Genomic DNA, 19,830 nt, shown 5'->3' with positions numbered 1-19,830 from the left:
ATACTCATGAAACTGCCTGTTCTATGAGAGATAGTTTAGGAAAGCAATGAAAAAAAAAAAGCCCAATAATCAATATAGACTCTACAACAGCGAGAAATAATATGAAAATCTATGTGCACATGGGTTTAAGGGGCACTTGATAGTCTGAAGATGAAGGTCATGTGGCCCATGTGCCTTTTCTGCAGTTCTTCCATTTTCACATTTATGCAACTCTGTGAGTACATCAGCATGTTTTTAATTCAAGTACAGCACATAATGTAGATTTCTATGTGTACCTCTGTATATGGTGGGCAGTGGTAGAGCGGAGAGTCCCTGGCTCTGCATCTGCCTCTGCTGCTCCAGGCGTCTCTTGGCTTCTAGGACTGGGTTCTCAAACTGAGTCCTTCGATTGATATGACTGGAAATTCAACGCAGCATAACAAATAATGGAAAAGGGATCATTCAAAGATTCAAGCAATAAATACCACAATGTAGTTCTGAAATGTAAATGATACGTTATCCACATTAAATAGTAGTGAACGTACGAAAGCTATAAATATAAGCAGATCAGATTTTGGCCTCACAAATAAAACAGAGAATGATCGACAGTGTGTTGGTATTTTTAGTGACTTTTTCTGCACTGTAGCAGAAAGTGAGTTAAAATAACAAAATAAGATTCTATTTTGTGTGTCAAGGACTTTCAGCCTTGGTCGAAAAAGGTATAAAGTATCAGATTTTTTACACCACCTTGACAAATCAATGTTTAAAATTCTGATATTGTGACAATCCTTCTTAAAAGGTGTAATTGAGCACAATGGTTCCTTTCAGTGTGTTAAATAAATGACGCATTTATACTGAGCACTATCTTCCCGTCACTTTGAGTCAGATGACTCCCCTTTGGGAGGCAGGGTTGTTGGTCCTGCTGAGAATTAACAGTGCAGCTCTGCAGCTCTCTGTCCAAATTTCAGCTTTCATCTCAGAGGTTTTGCTGCATGTTGTTCTGTTAATACGAGTCGCTGTAGCTCTCTACTTCTACTCATTTAAGATGGTTGGCAGCTGCTCTGGCTCACACACAAACACATAAAACTTGTAGGGACCTGAAATAGTCTGAGATTCTGGAGGAAGAAACAAACACACTCCTCCCATCAGTGCCCTTTTTTAACTGTCCTTTTCTCTGTCCTGTACACGAGCATGTGTGGTACAGAGCCAGGGCTGAGTATGAACACTGTTTTTAGCGCACACACATCACAGACAGCAAGCTAACTATGAGGAGATATTGGCTAAATTTGACGAAAAGTTTATTGGAATAGAAACGCCGACTCCACATTTCAGACCCAGATCTTATTTCCAGGATTTGGCAAACCAAACTGCAGATAAAATGCCAGTGAATATTGGATTCAACAGCTAATGCCTCTGCTGGCTCTATCAGTAATGTTAGGCAGGTGCATTTGCTAACATGGCAGCCATAACATCTCGATAAGCTGATAAAGTTGCTCTGATCTGGAGTCTATATGCTGCCTGACGTTTTAATGTCCCTGTGGGTCTTTTACAGAAAATCCATCTTCTCATTTGATGAAGCTAATATAAGAAGTAGAAACTTTAACATCGCTGTGCATGTATTTATTTATCAACCATAGACTGAATATGAAGATGGATGACGCAAAGCCAAAGCCAAAATATCCTGGATACTGGTGCAGCCATGTTGCAGTTTTGCAGTGGGGGCTGTTTTTATAGCATCAAATAACTTGCATCAGATATGAACACTTGAACAAACATCAGCGTGATTAAAACTACCTACATCGACAGAAACCATCTTTGGGGAAAATATGTTTGAAGCGTACTGTAAGTGTTAAGTTTGGCCCATGTCCCATCCACTCACATGGAGGGCGCGGGACTTATGACCTGTACCGCAGCCAGACACCAGCGGCCGATCCCGATGTTTTGGCTTCACTTTTGGGGAGCAGTCAAGCCGTCCATCTTTATACAGTCTATGGCAACGACATATTTGTTTCTAACATTTTTAACAAAGGGGACCTTATGATTAATGATGACCTTGTTTGTTGCAGTAATAATATTTGTCACATGATCTCAGTGTGTTTTAGTGCCATTTTAAGAGTTGAAAGTATATTTTGATGATTATCGGAATAATTTTCATATTGTCCCATGTCTAACCTAGATACCAGTACAGTATGTTTTTAATGCAACTGATAACATAATTTAGACCAAGTGAGCAGGTTTTATCAGCAGCATTTTCTTGAAAGTTCTTGCAGATGAGCATTTTAACTGTAAAAAATAAATGAGCAGTAAGACATAAAAAAGAAATGAGAATTTAGTCATTTATAATTCAAAACGAGGCGTTGTAAACCATAGAAATGCATTTCCTGTTTTGCCAGAGTAGCTGAGTTAGCCCAAGTCAACAGGGAGACTTACTCTACATAGTAGCTGCCGTAGATGGGGTCATCTATCTTCTCCCAGCCATAGGGCAGCTCTGAGAGGAAGGAGGAAACACACGAGGGAGATGAAGTCAGTTTATGCTGAGAGCCGGAGAAGGAATGTAGACAGCAAATTGAACCACAGAGCAGAGACAACATGAATCTCAGGGCTCACAGCTAGAAGCTCCCAAAGTGCTCCTTTAATAGACAGACAAACACTTCGATCTGCAGCGGTGGCTTCTTCATGGAGACACGAATCACAACAAAGACATCAATACAAAGCAGGGCAGGAGGAAAAGAACATTTAAATTGTCTGACACGTCTCATCCCACCCTCTCTTTCTTTCAGTCTGTTCCTTTTGTCGTGTGCACAAATCCTTTAAGGCCCAATACCTTCACCATACTACTTTGTGTTTGTCTCTCTTCTTTACCCGCCCACCCGTTTTTGCCTTGGATGGCTCCCATGGCTGTTGTGTTGATGGTCTCCTCCTCTCCTTGCTCTGGTTCTCTGTTTCCCCCTCACTTCATGCACCACTTTGCTGAATTTTAACTTTCACTTCCGCACCATTTACAGTGCACTGTAACGAGCTCCCTCTGCCGGCGTATGTAAAATAAAGGAAGTTTTGGTTTTCAGCTGTAGCATTCAGCTTTAACTGAGGCATAAGGAACACAATTAGGGGATTGGCCTCCCAGTATAAGGCTCACACACACACACACACACACACACACACACACACACACACACACACACACACACACACACACACACACGCACACACAGTCCATCTCCCTAAACTGTTGCCCTCCCACTCAGGTACATATTACAAATACAGTGCTTCTTATTATCATTAATCAGCACACGTTCTTGAAAGGCTGATCTTCCTCCCTCACATTAATTCATCCTCATGTCTTGTATTAACAAGTCTAATTCATGACTATGTATAGATGAGCATTTTCCACAGGGAAATTAAGCAAACCTTATGAAAGTAAAATGATTCTAGTGTCATACAGATTGAAAAAGACGACATATACACTAACAATGAGGGACTTGGTTGAGCCTGAGCTTATTATTATACTAAATATATATATAAATGATACTTATACTTATTACTGAAACACAAATAAACACACACACACACACACACACACACACACACACACACACACATATATACCCACAAAAGAGCGCTAAACCTTTGCGGTAGAGGAGATTTTTTAAAATGAGCAGGAATAGGTTGTGTGTAAGGACATGAAGGGAAATGTAGGTGTGATGTTTCTATTTTAAACCTCCAGCTTGCACAAAAAGAACAACTTTTAAAAACAATAAAAATAAAAACTTTTCATCACTGGGCAACACCATAACCAACGGCAAAGGCATCAAACCTCAATACTGTCCAAAATGTGTCCAAAATGGTGTGGAGTGTTTGTATCAAATGCTGGTCAGATGTGAAGATAAGGCAGGTTTATTTATGTAGTCATTTCAGCAACAAGGCAATTCAAAGTACTTTGCATAAAACATTAAATAGCAATTAGAAATAATTAAAAGAGAAAAGGAAATTAAAAAAAAGCTCCCAGACGACGTGACAGGTCTGGAGGCTTTGTAAGGTCACAGAAGTTCAGAAATGTATTTTCATACAACTTCCCAAACTTCAACCCCCTACCCTTCACTCCGACTTCTCTAGCCAAAAAAAATACAGAGTGTTTGTAACAAATAATAAGAATTACTTAATGTTTGAAAGGTATTTCCTGCTTTAAATCCAAATTATTTAAACCAAACAAATGATCATTTAAGACTGTATTTTAAAAAAGCAACTCAGGTATTGTTAAAAAAAAAAAAAGTACAGAAAACTTTTTAACAATACTCAACCCTCTTAGGTCTTTCAAGATTCTCTCGCTCTCTCTCACACACACACGGACATACATACGCACGCACACACGCACGCACACACACACACACACACACACACACACACGCACGCACGCACACACACACACACACACACACACACACACCTTAGCTCTATTTTTACAATTATTTGATCTGCGTGAAACTGATACTGTGGCATCATCCCCTAACGCTGTAATGCAATTATGAACAGATTCGTGATGTTGATATCAATAATCCGTGTGTGAATGTGTGTGTGTGTGTGTCCAGGCTGCTGAGCATGCTGACTGTGCAGCCCAAGGTGACAGGGGTGCATGCCGCAATTATCTTTGGTGTGCTTTACTCAAACCGCCCGCACTGCTATTACCTCAAATGACCCTTCTCATCCCGCAGGTGTAAAAATCAGAGGGATTTACACTTCAAACCACCTTAAATTCCCTTCCCACCCTGTTCATGAGCCACCTTAAATGTCGGCCTAACTCATCCACTAGTCGCTTGCCCTCCCCCTAAAGTGAAAGGGAGACAGTTTCCATGGAAACAACCAGTGAAAGTCTTTTTTTCCCCGCCTGAGCTGAGGGCTCTGTCTCTATTTCCTGCTGCTGAGATACAGGGAGAGAGAGACTGTTTGCATGTGTGTTTTTATGCATTCATATGAGTCTATATTTGCAGTAAGTGTGAGTGTGTGTATTAGATGAATGAACTGTGCATGTCTGCATTAGTGTAACCGTCATCTTGTCTGACACCACACCTCATCATGTGTCTGTACTTTGTACGAGCACCAAGGGGGTTGCTTGTGAGTTCGGCTGCTTGTTTGTGTGCATCTGTATTGGTGTCTCTCTTGACATAAAGTCTAATTGTGATTCCTCTGCGTTAGATGACTCATCTTCCCACTCACACAAAGTCTCCCTGACCAACAGGCTGCCAGGAAAAGATACAATGAACTCATCTGACTCACAGAAAACAAATAACACTGACCTCAACTCAACTCACGACCGACTCAAAAAAACGTCCAAACATTTGACAAAGAATACCACAACTCATATTTATGTAGGGCTGCACCCAATCTCAGAACTCATCAGCTATCCGTTTGACGGTGATTTAGCCTCTGGGTGCAACAGCCAATATATCTGTGGTTCTGGTGTAGCCAGCGGATATCCGGGCCAAGACTTCCTCTACGACAGGCCAGTCTTTGTTTACAGCTCGATCAGAAAACAGATCCAGGTCCAGATGACGTTTTGGCTAATCCCTATTAACAGATATCTGCATATGACAAAAAAAAAGCTAATAAAAATGATAAATTCTCGTCAGATTATAGCGGAGGGGTTTCTGAAACTGCATTTCAGCCAATGCATTCTGCCCCTTTTGCTCTCCAAACAGACTGTTTACCTGCATGCGACCAAAGCCCGCTCAATCGTGGTCGGTCAACACTACTCTGAAAAAAAATGGACTACTCTGGATTGTGTTTGTTTTTGGGTTCGCACTGTCATATTAACACTGTGCCAGCTTTGAATCTAGATCTAGAAAACAGAGATACAATAGTGCAAGACAGACACAAAGACAAATAGAAAACAAGTACATGAGAGTACAGAAAAATACAGGCCGTGAAATGTCCTTGGCCCACACATGAGTGTAATAACAGTGATGTACAGTAACTCAGGGCTAACATTTCATTTCATCGGTGTCTGACAGTGGATTCATGTGCTTCAACTCTCCTCATATGGAAATCTCTCTCCATCTCCATTTGAAGAAGGAACACTGGCAGGGTATCTCTCTGCTCATCATCACCTCCTGTAGCTCCATCTTTTTTCAAACTTCTTTCCTTTTCCTCATCTCCTAATTCTCTATTCTCTATATTTCTTTCCCCATTAGTTACAGACGGGGTTTCGACATCGTGACATCGACCTCAGTGAGAATTCCTGCCTCTGAATGAGCACGAGTGGCATATTTTTCAACACCGTCAACAGAAACGAGATCCGAGATTACTTTGAAACTGGCATTGGGAGCATGTATCAAAGGCAGAATTGAAACCAACAGTTGCCGTGATGTGAAACTTGTCCCGCTCTGTTCTTGCCTCTTCTGAGCGAGAGAGGAGATATGGGCTTGTGTTACGTAACAAAAGACTTGCCTGACAAAAAGACTGCAAGCGAACCAGATCTGCGGTGACAAGCCTTTGAACTGGGAGTCAGCCTCAGCATATAGATACAACAAAATGCACACAAAAGTTGCACATTTGAGCAAACACACCGACACAAACAAGCTTCACTTTCAAATTCACCCAAAAACATATTATGGGAGTGAGAGAGAAAGGGAATAGTCAATGAGGATATGAAATGCTTAAGGAAAAGTGGAGCAAAAAAACAGACATGCAGGAAAGAGAAGCAATGATGGAAGGCTGGGAGACTCTGGGAAAGTCTTCAGGCAGCTGGTTAGATAAAAACAGCACCACCTGATGATGCTGCTCCCTCCCCGGAATTTATGTATAGGTATGTATATAATGCATCACCCCCCAGTTTCTCATGTAAACCATGTAGGTGGAGTGATGAGTCTCGGTACCTAACTCTAACCATGTTCTGCTGTTGCAATAAACATTTTAAACGTGAGTTGTCATTGTTGCATTATGTTGCACCTGGAAAATGATGGGATTTATTTCTAACTGCTCTGTATACTGCTGGGTACCTGAACCTATCATAATATATCATCATTTTTGAGTTGATTCATATTTTCTATTGATAATCTGAATTTGCATTGTAACTAGTAACTTTAGTTGCCAAATAAATGCAGTTAAGTGAAAAGAACAATATTTGTTCACAAAATGAAGTGTAGAAGAATAAAGGAGCATAAAATTGAATATTAGGTTTGTCCCGAATACAATCTTTCGCGCTTCAGTGCTTCAGTACTAATCAACAGCGAATATTTGGATTTTCGTCAGCAGGGCCACACCCGACAATGCGTTTATAAGTGACTCAGATCGGTGTCAGCTATTCCCAGCGGCAGATATTTCTCAGTTGAGATGGACGGCACAGCATTGCACGTGTTACACTGTATAAATTAGCGGCTAGCTGACTTCCTCTGCTCAGAACACCATGTTGAATTTCAGCTTGTATGCACATTTTTTTAAGGCTAACATTGTTGAAAATGCTGAGTTGCTCCTGCAGATCCCTGCTGTGCACCCAACCCCAGCCGAGGAGAGGAGAGGAACGTGAAATATAAATGACAAACAGAAAACACAGTAAAGACACTGTGCTGTGCCTTTCTGTTAAATTAAAGTAATTGTTGTCGTGTTAAGGGTTATATTCTACAGGTTTGAGAATAGAATAGTAAAATATTCAGGTCCAGCCCTCGGAAAATACTCAAAATTGCATTAAGGTACAGTTCCTAAATCCAAGTAAATGTACTTAGTTCGATTCCACCTCCCCTTGGTGCATGTGAGAAGGAGCTACAGGACACCAAAGAGATCACTGAAAGAAAATAATTGGTGAGTAATGTAGAGCAACACGCTGGATTAAACTACTGTATATCCTTATGTCATCCATGTGGCTGCTGAGCTGTTTATACGGAAAATATGCTGGCAACTAAACCCGTTTCTGGAAGGCATCAACTGAAAAAGGTGCTGAGAGAGGATGTGATGTGTCATCCAGGACACTTACAAACATTCTGCTAACAGCCTTTGATGCTTCAGCTTTCCTTTAACCACTGCTTCACCAAAGATAGAAGGAGGTAAACCAAGAGAGAAAAAGGCAAATCCACTTCACACAGTAGATAAACTACAAACAAATGGACAAAGAAAATAAAGGAGGGAATAGGAGGAGACGTAGGGTAGTAAATTGATATTTTTTGCTCCTTTCACAATCATTGTTGATGTAGCTACTTCCATTTTCTCTCAGGGCACAGATCTTCATTGCAAGGGGGGAAAAAAAGTGTTTTATAATGTCCAAACACACAATACAGGTGTTAACACACTAGGGTCTGATGTAGGGTTTAAAAATACTGTCTAAGAAAGGCAAATTACTTTTTTTTATAGAGCGCAGAAGTACAACTTACAGCTTTCTATTCAGAAAACCCATTTCACAAGCACACTGACATTTACGCAAATTCAATTCAATCCTCGGAAAACATAACCTCACTCAACAATGTCGTTAAACAGAGATAGTGAACAAAAAAACAATGCTTTATTGTTATTTATTTGATCCCAGGGTCTTTTTCGGCAAATACACTCATCAAATAAGCCATCGAGACAATTTTTTTCATGTAACAACTATTCGTTAACAGCCGAATGTTGGCTGATTAGCTCGGGGCAGCACGGTGAACGCATTAAAACAGCTTTTTTTAACCACTAATACTGTTTAAAATAGCACCAAACGAAGCACCAATGGGCTCCTTCCTTTTGGATTGCATTTGGTAATTGACTTGAATGGACTTTACTACGAGATGAGCTGCTACTGGGGCCAGTTGGTAAATCTTTCAAAACAACCTTTTAATAAACTCCAGGTTCACTAACTACGTCGTTGGTGCTTCTTTTTATGTGTAGGGGCTCTTATCATGCTGCTGCAGAGGTTTGCTGTTATCATGAGCAGTATTATAGGTTAAAAAAGACGTTTTAATGTGTTCACCGCACTGCCCTGAGCTAATCAGTGTTAGCCGCATTACATTACATTAATTAATGATAGCGACTGTTAGCGACTCTCCGGGATTTCTCTGTTATTAGTTGTTACACAAAAAAATAGTCTTGATGGCTTATTTGATGAGTGTATTTGCAGAAAAAGACCCTGGGATGATTTTACACCTGAATTTCACTTTAATGAACACCATTACCTACAACACTAGACCAAAAATATCATATATTGAAAATGTCTTGCCAAGTACCAAATTTTAATACCTAAGAAGTAAATCTCATCAGCGTAAGTGAAACAATAAGGATTCAGCATGTTTGTACCAAGCTCAGATCATGTTGATGACTGACTATCGTTACAAGGCATAGAGTCATAGGTGTAAAAGTTTTGTATGTGTAATGTTAAGATTTCTTTTCCTTAAAATGGACTTTATGAAAATTGATATTGAAAAAAGGTCAAAGTATCATTCTGAGTTTTGTCATTTTATATTGGTTATGACGAGGAGATGTCATGATTCAGATCTGATATCTACAAACACAGACAGCCCAGCGTGTTGCCTTAAATCACAAATTAAGTGATCAAAAAGCGTCTCAGTTGACAGAAACCTGGCATCTAGAACATCGCTGGCGTTCATGAAAACCGATCTTTTGCTCTGCCAAGACGAAGCTGAAGTACGGCGGCCATGTTTGTGAAAGGGGTTTGTGAATTGACAACAGTGGCGTGTGTCTGTCTGTGTATGCGTGTGTGTGTGTGTGTAGGTAGAGAGTGAGCTCTAGTTTGTGCAGGGCTGCGCTGTGTTATTAGAATTCCTGTCACAGTTCGGCCTTTTACTGGGCAAAGGAAGAGAGGGAGGGACGGAGAATGGTGGGGGGAGAGAGAGAAAGAGAGAGAGAGAAAGAGAGGAAGAAAATTGAAGATAGAGAGGTTGAAAGGGAGAGAGAGAGAGGAAGACGTGAGGTGAAGGAGTGCAGGAGGAGAATAGAGGAGAAGTAGAGAAGGTATTGATTCAGATCTCGCTCTGGTGAATCACATCACAACCTAATTCACTGGACGAGGGCTCTGACAGCGGCAGTGATGTAAGATCACCTCATTGTTACATATCTGATCGCATTGAACCACAACAGGAACTCTATTTTATTTACATGTTTGACATCAGTGCTGCACTTTCGTCACATTAAACCCGTTCTTCATTTTAGTCTCTTAAAGTAATCCCCCCCCCCCCCCCCCCCCCCCATCTTTTCCTCTTATTCAAACTGCTTTTTTACCAAGCCTTAAACAAGACAAGTGACCCTCTATCCTGTATTTTGAAAAGACCAAAACGAACTATGAATTGATCCTATGTGCAAGTACTGTGTCGGTATCCTTCGACATGGCTGACTGTTCTGTGCCATAGACCACCCTCGTTATCAAAAACACATAAATGAATCACTCAGTGCCACACACACCATCCTGCTCCTGCAAACACTCGTTAGAGCATGTTAGAGAGACATGAGATGATGAACTGCATCCACACTACTACTGCTACTACTTTCCTAACGTCGCTCTGAGGTTGAAAATCTTGGATGCATGAATACTCCAGAGGAAGAACAGCAATGGTGAAAAGTAAGACCAGAGATTTATTTGCTTGGATCGACGAGGTGGAACAGTTACTGAAACGAAGACATGTGTATAAGGCTGTAACGGTGGTGGAAAACACAGATTGGGATTCATTCCACAGTAAATGCAGTACGACACATTAAAGCCATTGCAAAGTGAAAGTAGTTACAAAACAAGAAGGATGAAATCACTAAAGGTATGTCGGCCTACCTAACATGATAAAACTGCCTGATGTGGGTGTCTGCGTCATCTCCGTTTCTGTCCAGACTAAAACACAACCCCGGAGTTTATTAAACTAAAATAGGCTTAGCAGCATTTGCATCTATTTCTGTTTTAGGGGCTCGGAAACGCCAAAGGAGTGCAGACTCAAAGTGTGAACTTCGCAAAAGATATGCGTTTTAATACGAAAATACATAGTGGTGTGGGTGTAGCACTAGAAAAGCATAAAAACAATCTCTGTTACACAAAATAACAACATAATTATTCAAGTTAAACAGCCTGAGAGAGGAAAACCATTCTTTGGTTCACCAGTTTACTGCTCATGGAGGAGAGAACATACAGTAAGAAGACACTACTTCTTTTAAAGTGGTCATAAACCAACGGACTACAGTAGAGCATCAAATTCATTCATTCATCTTCAACCGCTTATCCCGGGGTCAGGGTTGCGGGGGGGCTGGAGCCAATCCCAGCTGATATCGGGTGTGAGGCGGGGTCCACCCTGGACAGGACGCCAGTCTATCGCAGGGCACATAGAGACGAACAGAGACAGACAACCATTCACACCTAAGGGCAATTTTGTGGAGTCATCAATTAATTAATTAATTAACCTAACACGTGCATGTCTTTTGGATTGTGGGAGGAAACCAGAGAACCCGGAGGAAACCCACGCAGACACGGGGAGAACACGCAAACTCCACACAGAAAGGCCCAGGCCGGGATGCAAACTTGGAGCCTTCTCGCTGTGAGGCGACAGGGCTAACCACTACACTACCATGCAGCCGTAGAGCATCAAATGTGTATTAATTCACAACTGGAAATATTCCCAGACAATTGCACTATTTCCTCCTGTTTGAGTGATGGTTGCTAAAAACTAGAGAGCCCAGCTGTATTAGTAATTGCATTAACCTTTAAAAATAAACAATATATTTGTGATTTTAAAACAGCGACGGCGTCTGTAGTAGGACAAATGTGCTTGCAGCTCAACTCTACAGACCGGGCAGGGAAGTCACAAAGTACGGAGACAAGGACTAACACACTCTTGATTTTGGTATTTTTCTGCGATTTGTTGACAATTAGACAAACTGAATGTCAGCCGTGTCCATAAAAACAGCAACCAAGGTTTAGTTCTGGAGCGATGAGGTCTGCAGCACACGGTTAGAGCTCATTAATAAGTCGTAACAACAGGCATTTTGACATGAAGAATAAACATTTCTTCATCACAGTAAGAAGACTCAGTGTTTAAACTGCCAATAGCTGTCTCTCATAGGAGGGGCAGGTTGTGAGTGTTGCTTGTCTAGCCAAGGGTTTGTTTAGTTATATTTTTCAGCAATGTCTGGCTAAAGGGCCGTCCACACAACAACCACAACTATAACGACAACAACAGAGGTGAAGGATATCGTTGGGTCATTTCAGAGTGATTTGATGAACGACAGTCAATCTGATTTCATCTGAATTTACAGGATGTGACGTTTAAACGTTTAAAGTGTAATAAAGTGTAGGCTACTTACTGAAATCAACACCATCTCTCTCTCTCTCTCTCTCTCTCTCTCTCTCTCTCTCTCTCTCTCTCTCTCTCTGTGACACAGCAGCGGTTACTTTTCAATGGTTTTCCTCATATGTTTATTAAAAAGGAAAATGACAAATAAAATAAAATTTCTTCTTGATAAATGTTGTATCTGCCGTTTCTGAATACATCTCTTATGTAAGCCATTTGGCTGCATTTAGGAAACACGTTATTAACGTTGTAGTTATAGTTCTTGGTGTCGACGACCATTTACTCTAATTTTAATAAATTACTAGAGCAGATATTTGGCTATGAAGCATAAAAAAGCATATAGGATGAAATTATTGCATTTTGTTCTCTACACATCTCACAAGGTGCTTCTATAATAATAATAATTTCTCAAAACACAAACCTAAAAAAGGTAAATGTATTTGTTTATTCTTTCTGAACTTTCTCTTTATATGCATGAACACACCCCCTTAAACCTGTGGAGAACAGCTACAGACTAAACAAACGTATCAAAAACATATCACAACAGTATTTTAGTGCCCTTTTTCTTGACACGCTGGAACAGTGAGTCAGGAAGAAAGACCACCCAAGCACACAAACAGCAGGAAATGCGGAGACCAAACACTCCCGCAAATGCCGAAAAGGTGAGCTCGACTCAGATGCACACAAACTAAAGCTTACAAAAAAAACAATAGAGCAATCGGGCAAACAGGTTGATCAGACTCACCGTCTTCTCTGCATTCTTCTGGTGGCTTTGCTTTCTTTGCGAGCCGAGGATCCAGCCATGATGTAGTTTTAGTGTTGTGACTGACAATAAGGAGAGGAAAGGGGCAAACAGAGGTCAGAGTGAGATTGACAGAAAGGATAAGAGAAAGAGATGAGTGCAAAGTAACACTAATGACCTGTACGTAAAGTAAGAGTGTGTGTGTGTGTGTGTGTGTGTGTGTGTGTGTGTGTGTGTGTGTGTGTGTGTGTGTGTGTGTGTGTGTGTGTAACGGGGCAAAGAAAAACAAGGGGATTTCTAAGGTAAACTAAATGGTCATTAATCCACACTAATTAGCCCTCAGCCACCAATTAGTAAGGGTGAGGGGAGAGGGCAAAAGTTTGTGTGTGCGTGTGTGTGTGTGTGTGTGTGTGTGTGTGTTTGTACGTGTGTGTGTGTACGTGTGTGTGTGTGCGTATGTGTGTGTACGTGTGTGTGTGTGTGTGTGTGTGTGTGTGTGTGTGTGTGTGTGTGTGTGTGTGTGTGTGTGTGTGTGTGCGTATGTGTGTGTACGTGTGTGTGCATACAGTCAGTCTGATTAGTAGCATTAAGAAACATCAATTATTCAGCACAGAGGTCAGTGCTATAAAGTTAACACACCCAGACTTGCATAAACCAAGTAGGGGCACTTTGCAAGGTGCATTACATTGGATTTGTTGTAAGTACTTATATTATTTACAAGGATAATGTTTTTCATTATAGTTATAAACACTCCTGTAACAGCTACACCACACACTGAGGAAAATGCTGTTTTTTTTAAGGTAAAATCATTTTAGATGTCACAATATATTTAGGTTAGAGTCTTGTTCTCTTACTCGATGAAGTAGACCTCCCCCTTCTCGGTGTAGGCCATCTCCCAGTTGTCAGGCAGAGGACCCAGCTCTTCCTCATCTATGTCTGGGACTTTGACGGGGGATTTAGAGGGGGATTTTGGGGCCTCCTCTCCGTCGGTGGGGGGCTCAAGAGAGGCTGGGGCCTGGCTGGACGTTTCAACAGCAATTTCCCCAGAGGCATCTGTGCTCTTGTCCTCATGTTCACTGGACTCTGTGGAGCACACAACACACACACACACACACACACACACACACACACACACACACACACACACACACACACACACACACACACACACACACACACACACAGAGTTATCCTCACATACAGTCTGTGCACACATGAGGGACCTGGATGCACACAACACGCCATGCATGATGAGTCAGAGCCAGAACCACTGCAGAGCTATGAACCCTCAGGAGAGAGAGAGGGAGAGAGAGAGAGAGAGAGAGAGAGAGAGAGAGAGAGAGAGAGAGAGAGAGAGAGAGAGAGAGAGAGAGAGAGAGAGAGTGGTTTGAGACTTCAGGGGTCAGAAACTGAGTCAGTCAACACAAGGAAAGGTTTTTTAGAGTGACAAGAAAAGCTGGTAGCATCTAATATGACAGAGGAGTACCAAACAATATTATCCTTTAATATTCTATAATATAGGTGCAACAAAAACAGGAAAAAATGACCAAAAAGCACATTCATTCATAGTCCTTAATGGGGCTTATCTTTAACCACACCTACTAAAAATCGTCTCCAAGTCCGGTGAACTTTTTACCGAAAAGATTTTTTTACAGGTGTATTGAGGAACTAATTGTGTCCAGATTAGGCAGGCAAGTCTCTTCTGAATGTCAAAACCTGTCATTATTAGTTCGTTTTTCATGTGGTCAGCATTACAAACATGTATAGTTTTCTGTCTAAGTGAGAAAATAGTGAAACCGATACGACACGCTACAACAACAGCACAGAATACGAAGAGAGATGGGGGGGAGGAGGGAGGAAGAGGAGAAGGCAGAGATGACAGGACCACAGAGGTCAGAGGGAAGAAGATGGGAGAAGAGAGGGGAGAGTTGGTATTAATAGAAATAAGGACAAAGGCCAATGACGGGGAGAGCAAAGACAGCAGGAGAGACAGAGAAATGAGAGGATAGAGAGACGAGAGCAGAAGCCAAAATGAGACTCTGGACAGCGATAATAGTGGAGACATTAAGGTGCCCTTGTGCATTGAGCTATTTAAGGTTACTGAGAACCTGCACGGTTCACACTCTTACAGAGTCTGTTAATGTATATTATGACTGGTCAGGGTACAGTTGGATGTCAGATTTGTTTCCATCTACATGGGCTGGACTGTAGAAATGAGACTGGAAAAAATTGACTTTTTATTCATCCATAAGGGACGAAAAAAAGTAACGATTGATATAACAACCGACTTATTTCTGTGGTGTTACTCAATCATTCCAGTGAGACAGCGATAAATAACCCAGGGGACAGCTCAGGCTCTCCAGACAGATTTCCTCCTTGGGAAACAGTCTGTATTTGAATTTCAGTCACAAGTAGAACTGAAAATCACAACAGGAAATTGATGTATTTCTCTCTCATCCTTGATTACCTGGTGTGATAGCCACACCGTTGCCATTGACAACCGGGCTCTCCTCTTCCTCCTCCTCAGGCGGCTCCAGGCTGGCACGCTGCTCCATGTTGCTGACTGACTGGTTCCTCTTCCTCTTGCCCTGGGCGCTGGGCCGGGCTCCGGGCAGCAGGGCCTCACTTACATTCAGAGGAGGTGCTGCGGGGGACGGCTCCGCTGGAGGTTTCGGTGTACCGTAGAAGTTATCTGAAGGCAGAGAGGCACAGTAGCAATCGTGTTAGAGGCCGCATGTACAACTAAAGATGGATCTCAGGTGATGTAACACACCGTCTGGCGCGCAGAGTGGAGGTCTATAGCTTGTGGGCAACTGTGACTTTGAACAGATCATGGCCTTTCAAAATATAAGACTTGGCTGTCGCAGCAGAGATGACTGTGTTTTTGCTTGGGAACTAATCCTTTCTAATAAATACGATCAATTTTGTGCATCTGGATGATGGCTTACATTTCAGGAAGAAACTAGAATTACCACATAGCAGTTGTTTGCCTCCGCCTACCACTCAAATTGCAGTTTACATCCAAACTGTCCAGAGGTAATAAGTGTATTTTTCTGTGAGATGTGGATGCTTCACACACATCTTCAACCCGGCAGCACAGAAGATCTGTTCAGTCACCAGACTTTCAAAATTCAGCAATTCAGTATCCGACCACATCATCCCTTCTGTTTCTGAGTTATTATAGTTGTATAATAAACAGAAACATCATCATGTCACAGTGATGTTGACCTTTGACCTTTTGGATATGAAATGTTATCATCTTATTTGACATAGGATGGACGAACAACCCAAAAACATATTACCTCTGCAGCAGCGTCAGTCGTGGTGTGAAGACATGTCGACCTTCTTGACATTAAGTTGCAAGTAATGGTCATTTGTGTTTTATTTATTATTTTGTGGTAGCAGTAGCTCAGTCCATAGGTGACTTGGCTGGGAACCGGAGGGTTACCGGTTTGAGTCCCTGTGTGGAACATGAATAGAGCGTGGACTGGTGGCTGGAGAGGTGCCAGTTCATCTCCTGGGCACTGCCGAGGTGCTGTTGAGCAAGGTGTGCCGGTCACTGGCAGCCTCCTCGCTCTAACGTCTCTCCATTAATTGCATGTATATAGGTCCTGTTTGTGTGTGTGTGTATTTCGGGCGTGTGTGTATGTAACAATAATAATAATAGAGTGAAAAAAATCGCATTTCCCTGTTGCGGGACTAAGTAAGGAGTTCTTCTTCTTCTTAACACTGGTTAGCTAGCATTAGCAGCTAGTAGTAGATGAAGGTGAACAACACATGCTGCTGACACTCATGTAACTTGTTCTTAAAACCTGTTTCTTTCTGTAAACGTATATGTTATATGTGTTCAACTATGATTTGTTGAATTGGAAGAAGAAAACTGAGTCAAACTTTCAGAGTGTCTGTTCAGGTGTCGTCTGGGTTTTGTTGTAATGGGCAGATCGGTATTCATATACAGAAACAGTTTCATGGTACTTTGTTGGTTGAATAAAATGTTTGCAGTGCTGCTTTGTTGAAAGATTCACAAGTTTACTGACTCCCACAGCCCAAACCACCTGCGTCTTCTGCTATATAAACGGACTCTTCCTAAACTACAGGTATAGCTGTTGGGAGACAGATTATTCCAGTTTTACTGAGACACTGAAAAACAACTTGGTGAAGAAGCACAACATATTTCCAAATATAAATACAGCACTCTAAATACGTCTCTGAGGGCAGACGCTGTCCCATTTTTAGACAGTAAGAAGAGCATTAGTTTAAAACGTCACTTGTGGCTGTGCCAGTAAATTGAACCTAAGGGAGCTTCAGTGTTTATACTTTCATTGCTGTCTTCTGTTGGTCCAGCACCTGCCTTCAAGAGTATTTGGATATGTGCCACTACCATGCATCGTTTGTCCTTTTTAAAAGATAAACTGATGTTTTGGAAGCTATGAAAACCCTGTCACTGTGCTTTTGCTGCTTAATGATGCACACAAACCTATTTTGGAACATAATGATAGCTGTGCAGTCAGGCTTCAACTACGGCGTCTTAGGAAAATATATGTCTACACAGTTATTTATTTCTCGAGTGCTTACTTTTGTTAAGTACTTAAAGTGTTGTATTCAGTTAATCATACTGATCTTTGGGTACATTTTACATGTGCACAATACAGCCACAACTACAAACGCAGTGAGAAAAGCAGCTTTCTTTGTTTTCCTTACAATATTTCTCCCTGTATCCCACATGCATGACTGCGCATGACAGATTTATATATATATATATATATATATATATGATAAAACTGACATTTTGAAATAAGACAGTGTCCCGAGCCATTGGATGGAACTCAGGAGGTATTTTATTAGTCTAAACTAAACCAAAGGTAGCTTCCTCTAGACTCCTCTATACCTCAGGTCTCGCTGCCCGGCCATGTCTCTGTAGAGACAGCTAGTGTTTGCGTAGGTGTGAGTGTGTGTGTCTGTGTGTCTGTGTGTCAGCGGGGCTGTGTGTGTTTATGTGAATGTGTGAATGAACGTATATACATTTGTGTATGTCCCTGTGCATGATTGTGGGAGGGTTGGGTTCTTTTAACTTTCTTGTCCTGATGTTTCTCTTGTTCTGTACATCTCTGTAACTTGGCACTTTGCGATACTTTTCTGTATGAGAAGCGTCATATAAATAAAGGTTGATTTGATTTGATTTGATTTGAACTTCCTGCGTGGATGAGCTCAGCAGGTAGATAAAAAGACAACCAAATCTGTACAAAACTGTATAAACACAACCCCCGACTGCATCATTCCACCCATGTAGGTGCAAGCAGCTCTGTTTGGAGGCGCAAGCACAAAAATAAAAGCAAAACACAAAAATAGCATCGAGCGTCTGTCATTCCACACCCACTGTAATGGTACTGCTGATAGAAAAGCAACAGAGAATGGCTGAACTTGAGTACAGTATAATGAAGACAAAAGGACAATACATGGAGGTCTATGGGGATGTCCTCAATTTATCAAAAGAAAACTTCTCTCTCTTCGATCGTCACTGAAGCTTCTGTGATTTCAATGCTGTGCTTTTACTGGGCGCATTTCCTTTCCTCGCGTCATTGCTCTTAAACCACAATAAAGCGCTACTTTTACTTGAAATTTAAGACCCTCACTGTCACGGAAATATATTTTGTGATTAAATATTGAGCGTGAGTGAGAGAAAGAGATGTCTTATTTTCTAATCCCTCAAAGTGGAGAGTAGTGGGAGTTTCACAAAGAGGACAGGGGCAATGGGAGGAGAACAACAGCTGAGCAAAGAAGAGGGAAGGAGGCAGCAATAAAGGACAAAAAGAGGATCAGCAGAAAAGAGTCCACAGACATCAGTTTGCTTTCATCCCAGCAGGAGGCGGACAGATATTAGGAAGGACTCTATCACAGCCACTTCCTCAATAAGTACACTTAACCTGTTGGCCACATCGTAACAAGATATAAATGAACACACAAGGGTGTGTGTAAACTAAGACATTAAATTGCATAGGCAGGAAGCTCCAATCTGTCAAAGCTTAAGGACAACCTGAAAAAATACTTTGCAGAACATAAAACATACTGAGACAGGTATAGCCTCTCAGGTAACCTAATCTGCCCCTAAATATCTCTTAAATATATATATTTATCAGGTTTTTTGTAGCCTATTGTCACTTATGTAATGTAATCTGATGTAATCAAATTAATATTCTGCCATTTTAAAAAGTTTGATTGTAGCTTTAAATTTGGTGAGCATGTGGAGCAAACAGAGTACAACCTCAGTTTAGTTTTTTTTGCGTGTTAAAGGTTGTTTAGTAGGTGTTTTTTTTTCCTGTAATGTGATTGGCTGATGGGCGGGAGTTAGAGGGTTGAGTGACAGGTGGAGTGAAGTGAGCAAGTGTATCGACCAGGCTTGCAGCGCGGGGTTTTTATTATTTTGTTTAATTTATCGTTCTGGTCGCCGGCTTATGTGAGTGAGTGTGGGGCCCACACGGTTATTAAGTGTATAACATTATTTGTGTGAGTTTGTGTGTGTGTGTTTTATTGTGTGGCACTGTCTTTCCTGGCTAAAGGAAAATGATGTTAATCAGAAGAATACTGCAGCTCAGTATGGGGTTATCTGTGTAATCCCAGATTGTGTGGATCTTTTGAGAAAGGTCAGTAGCTATTTTGGGAGGGAAGGGGTTATTGTTAGTTTCTTTGTGTACAAACATTTTATTTTAATTTAAAATAATGTTTCCTCTTTAGCCAGTAAAGGTGCTAATTTTTGAGGACACAGCTGTTGTATATTTTCCTGTTAGATACTGAGATATTGAAATAAGGGATTAACTAACTAATTAGTCACGGACACAGGGTGCTGCCTACTGGTAAAGGCACAAAAGCACTACA

At 41.3% G+C, this 19,830-nt stretch overlaps 1 protein-coding gene across 1 annotated transcript in view; it reads right to left on the bottom strand.

Moving 5' to 3' along the window:
• The window catches only part of LOC310949731 (membrane-associated guanylate kinase, WW and PDZ domain-containing protein 2-like), a gene marked incomplete at its 5' end in the record, with an annotated part of 86,875 nt that overhangs the window by 26,774 nt on the left and 40,271 nt on the right, over positions 1-19,830 (bottom strand). The window contains 5 exons of the mRNA XM_083917260.1: positions 276-397; positions 2,410-2,467; positions 12,961-13,040; positions 13,812-14,040; positions 15,425-15,649. Coding sequence (XP_083773386.1) covers positions 276-397; positions 2,410-2,467; positions 12,961-13,040; positions 13,812-14,040; positions 15,425-15,649 — 714 coding nt within the window. The remainder of the gene's footprint in view (positions 1-275; positions 398-2,409; positions 2,468-12,960; positions 13,041-13,811; positions 14,041-15,424; positions 15,650-19,830) is intronic.

Source organism: Echiichthys vipera, assembly GCF_963691815.1.
Source record: "Echiichthys vipera genome assembly, chromosome: 7".
Lineage (NCBI taxonomy): Eukaryota > Metazoa > Chordata > Actinopteri > Perciformes > Trachinidae > Echiichthys > Echiichthys vipera.
This window is presented reverse-complemented; position numbering and strand designations above follow the sequence as displayed.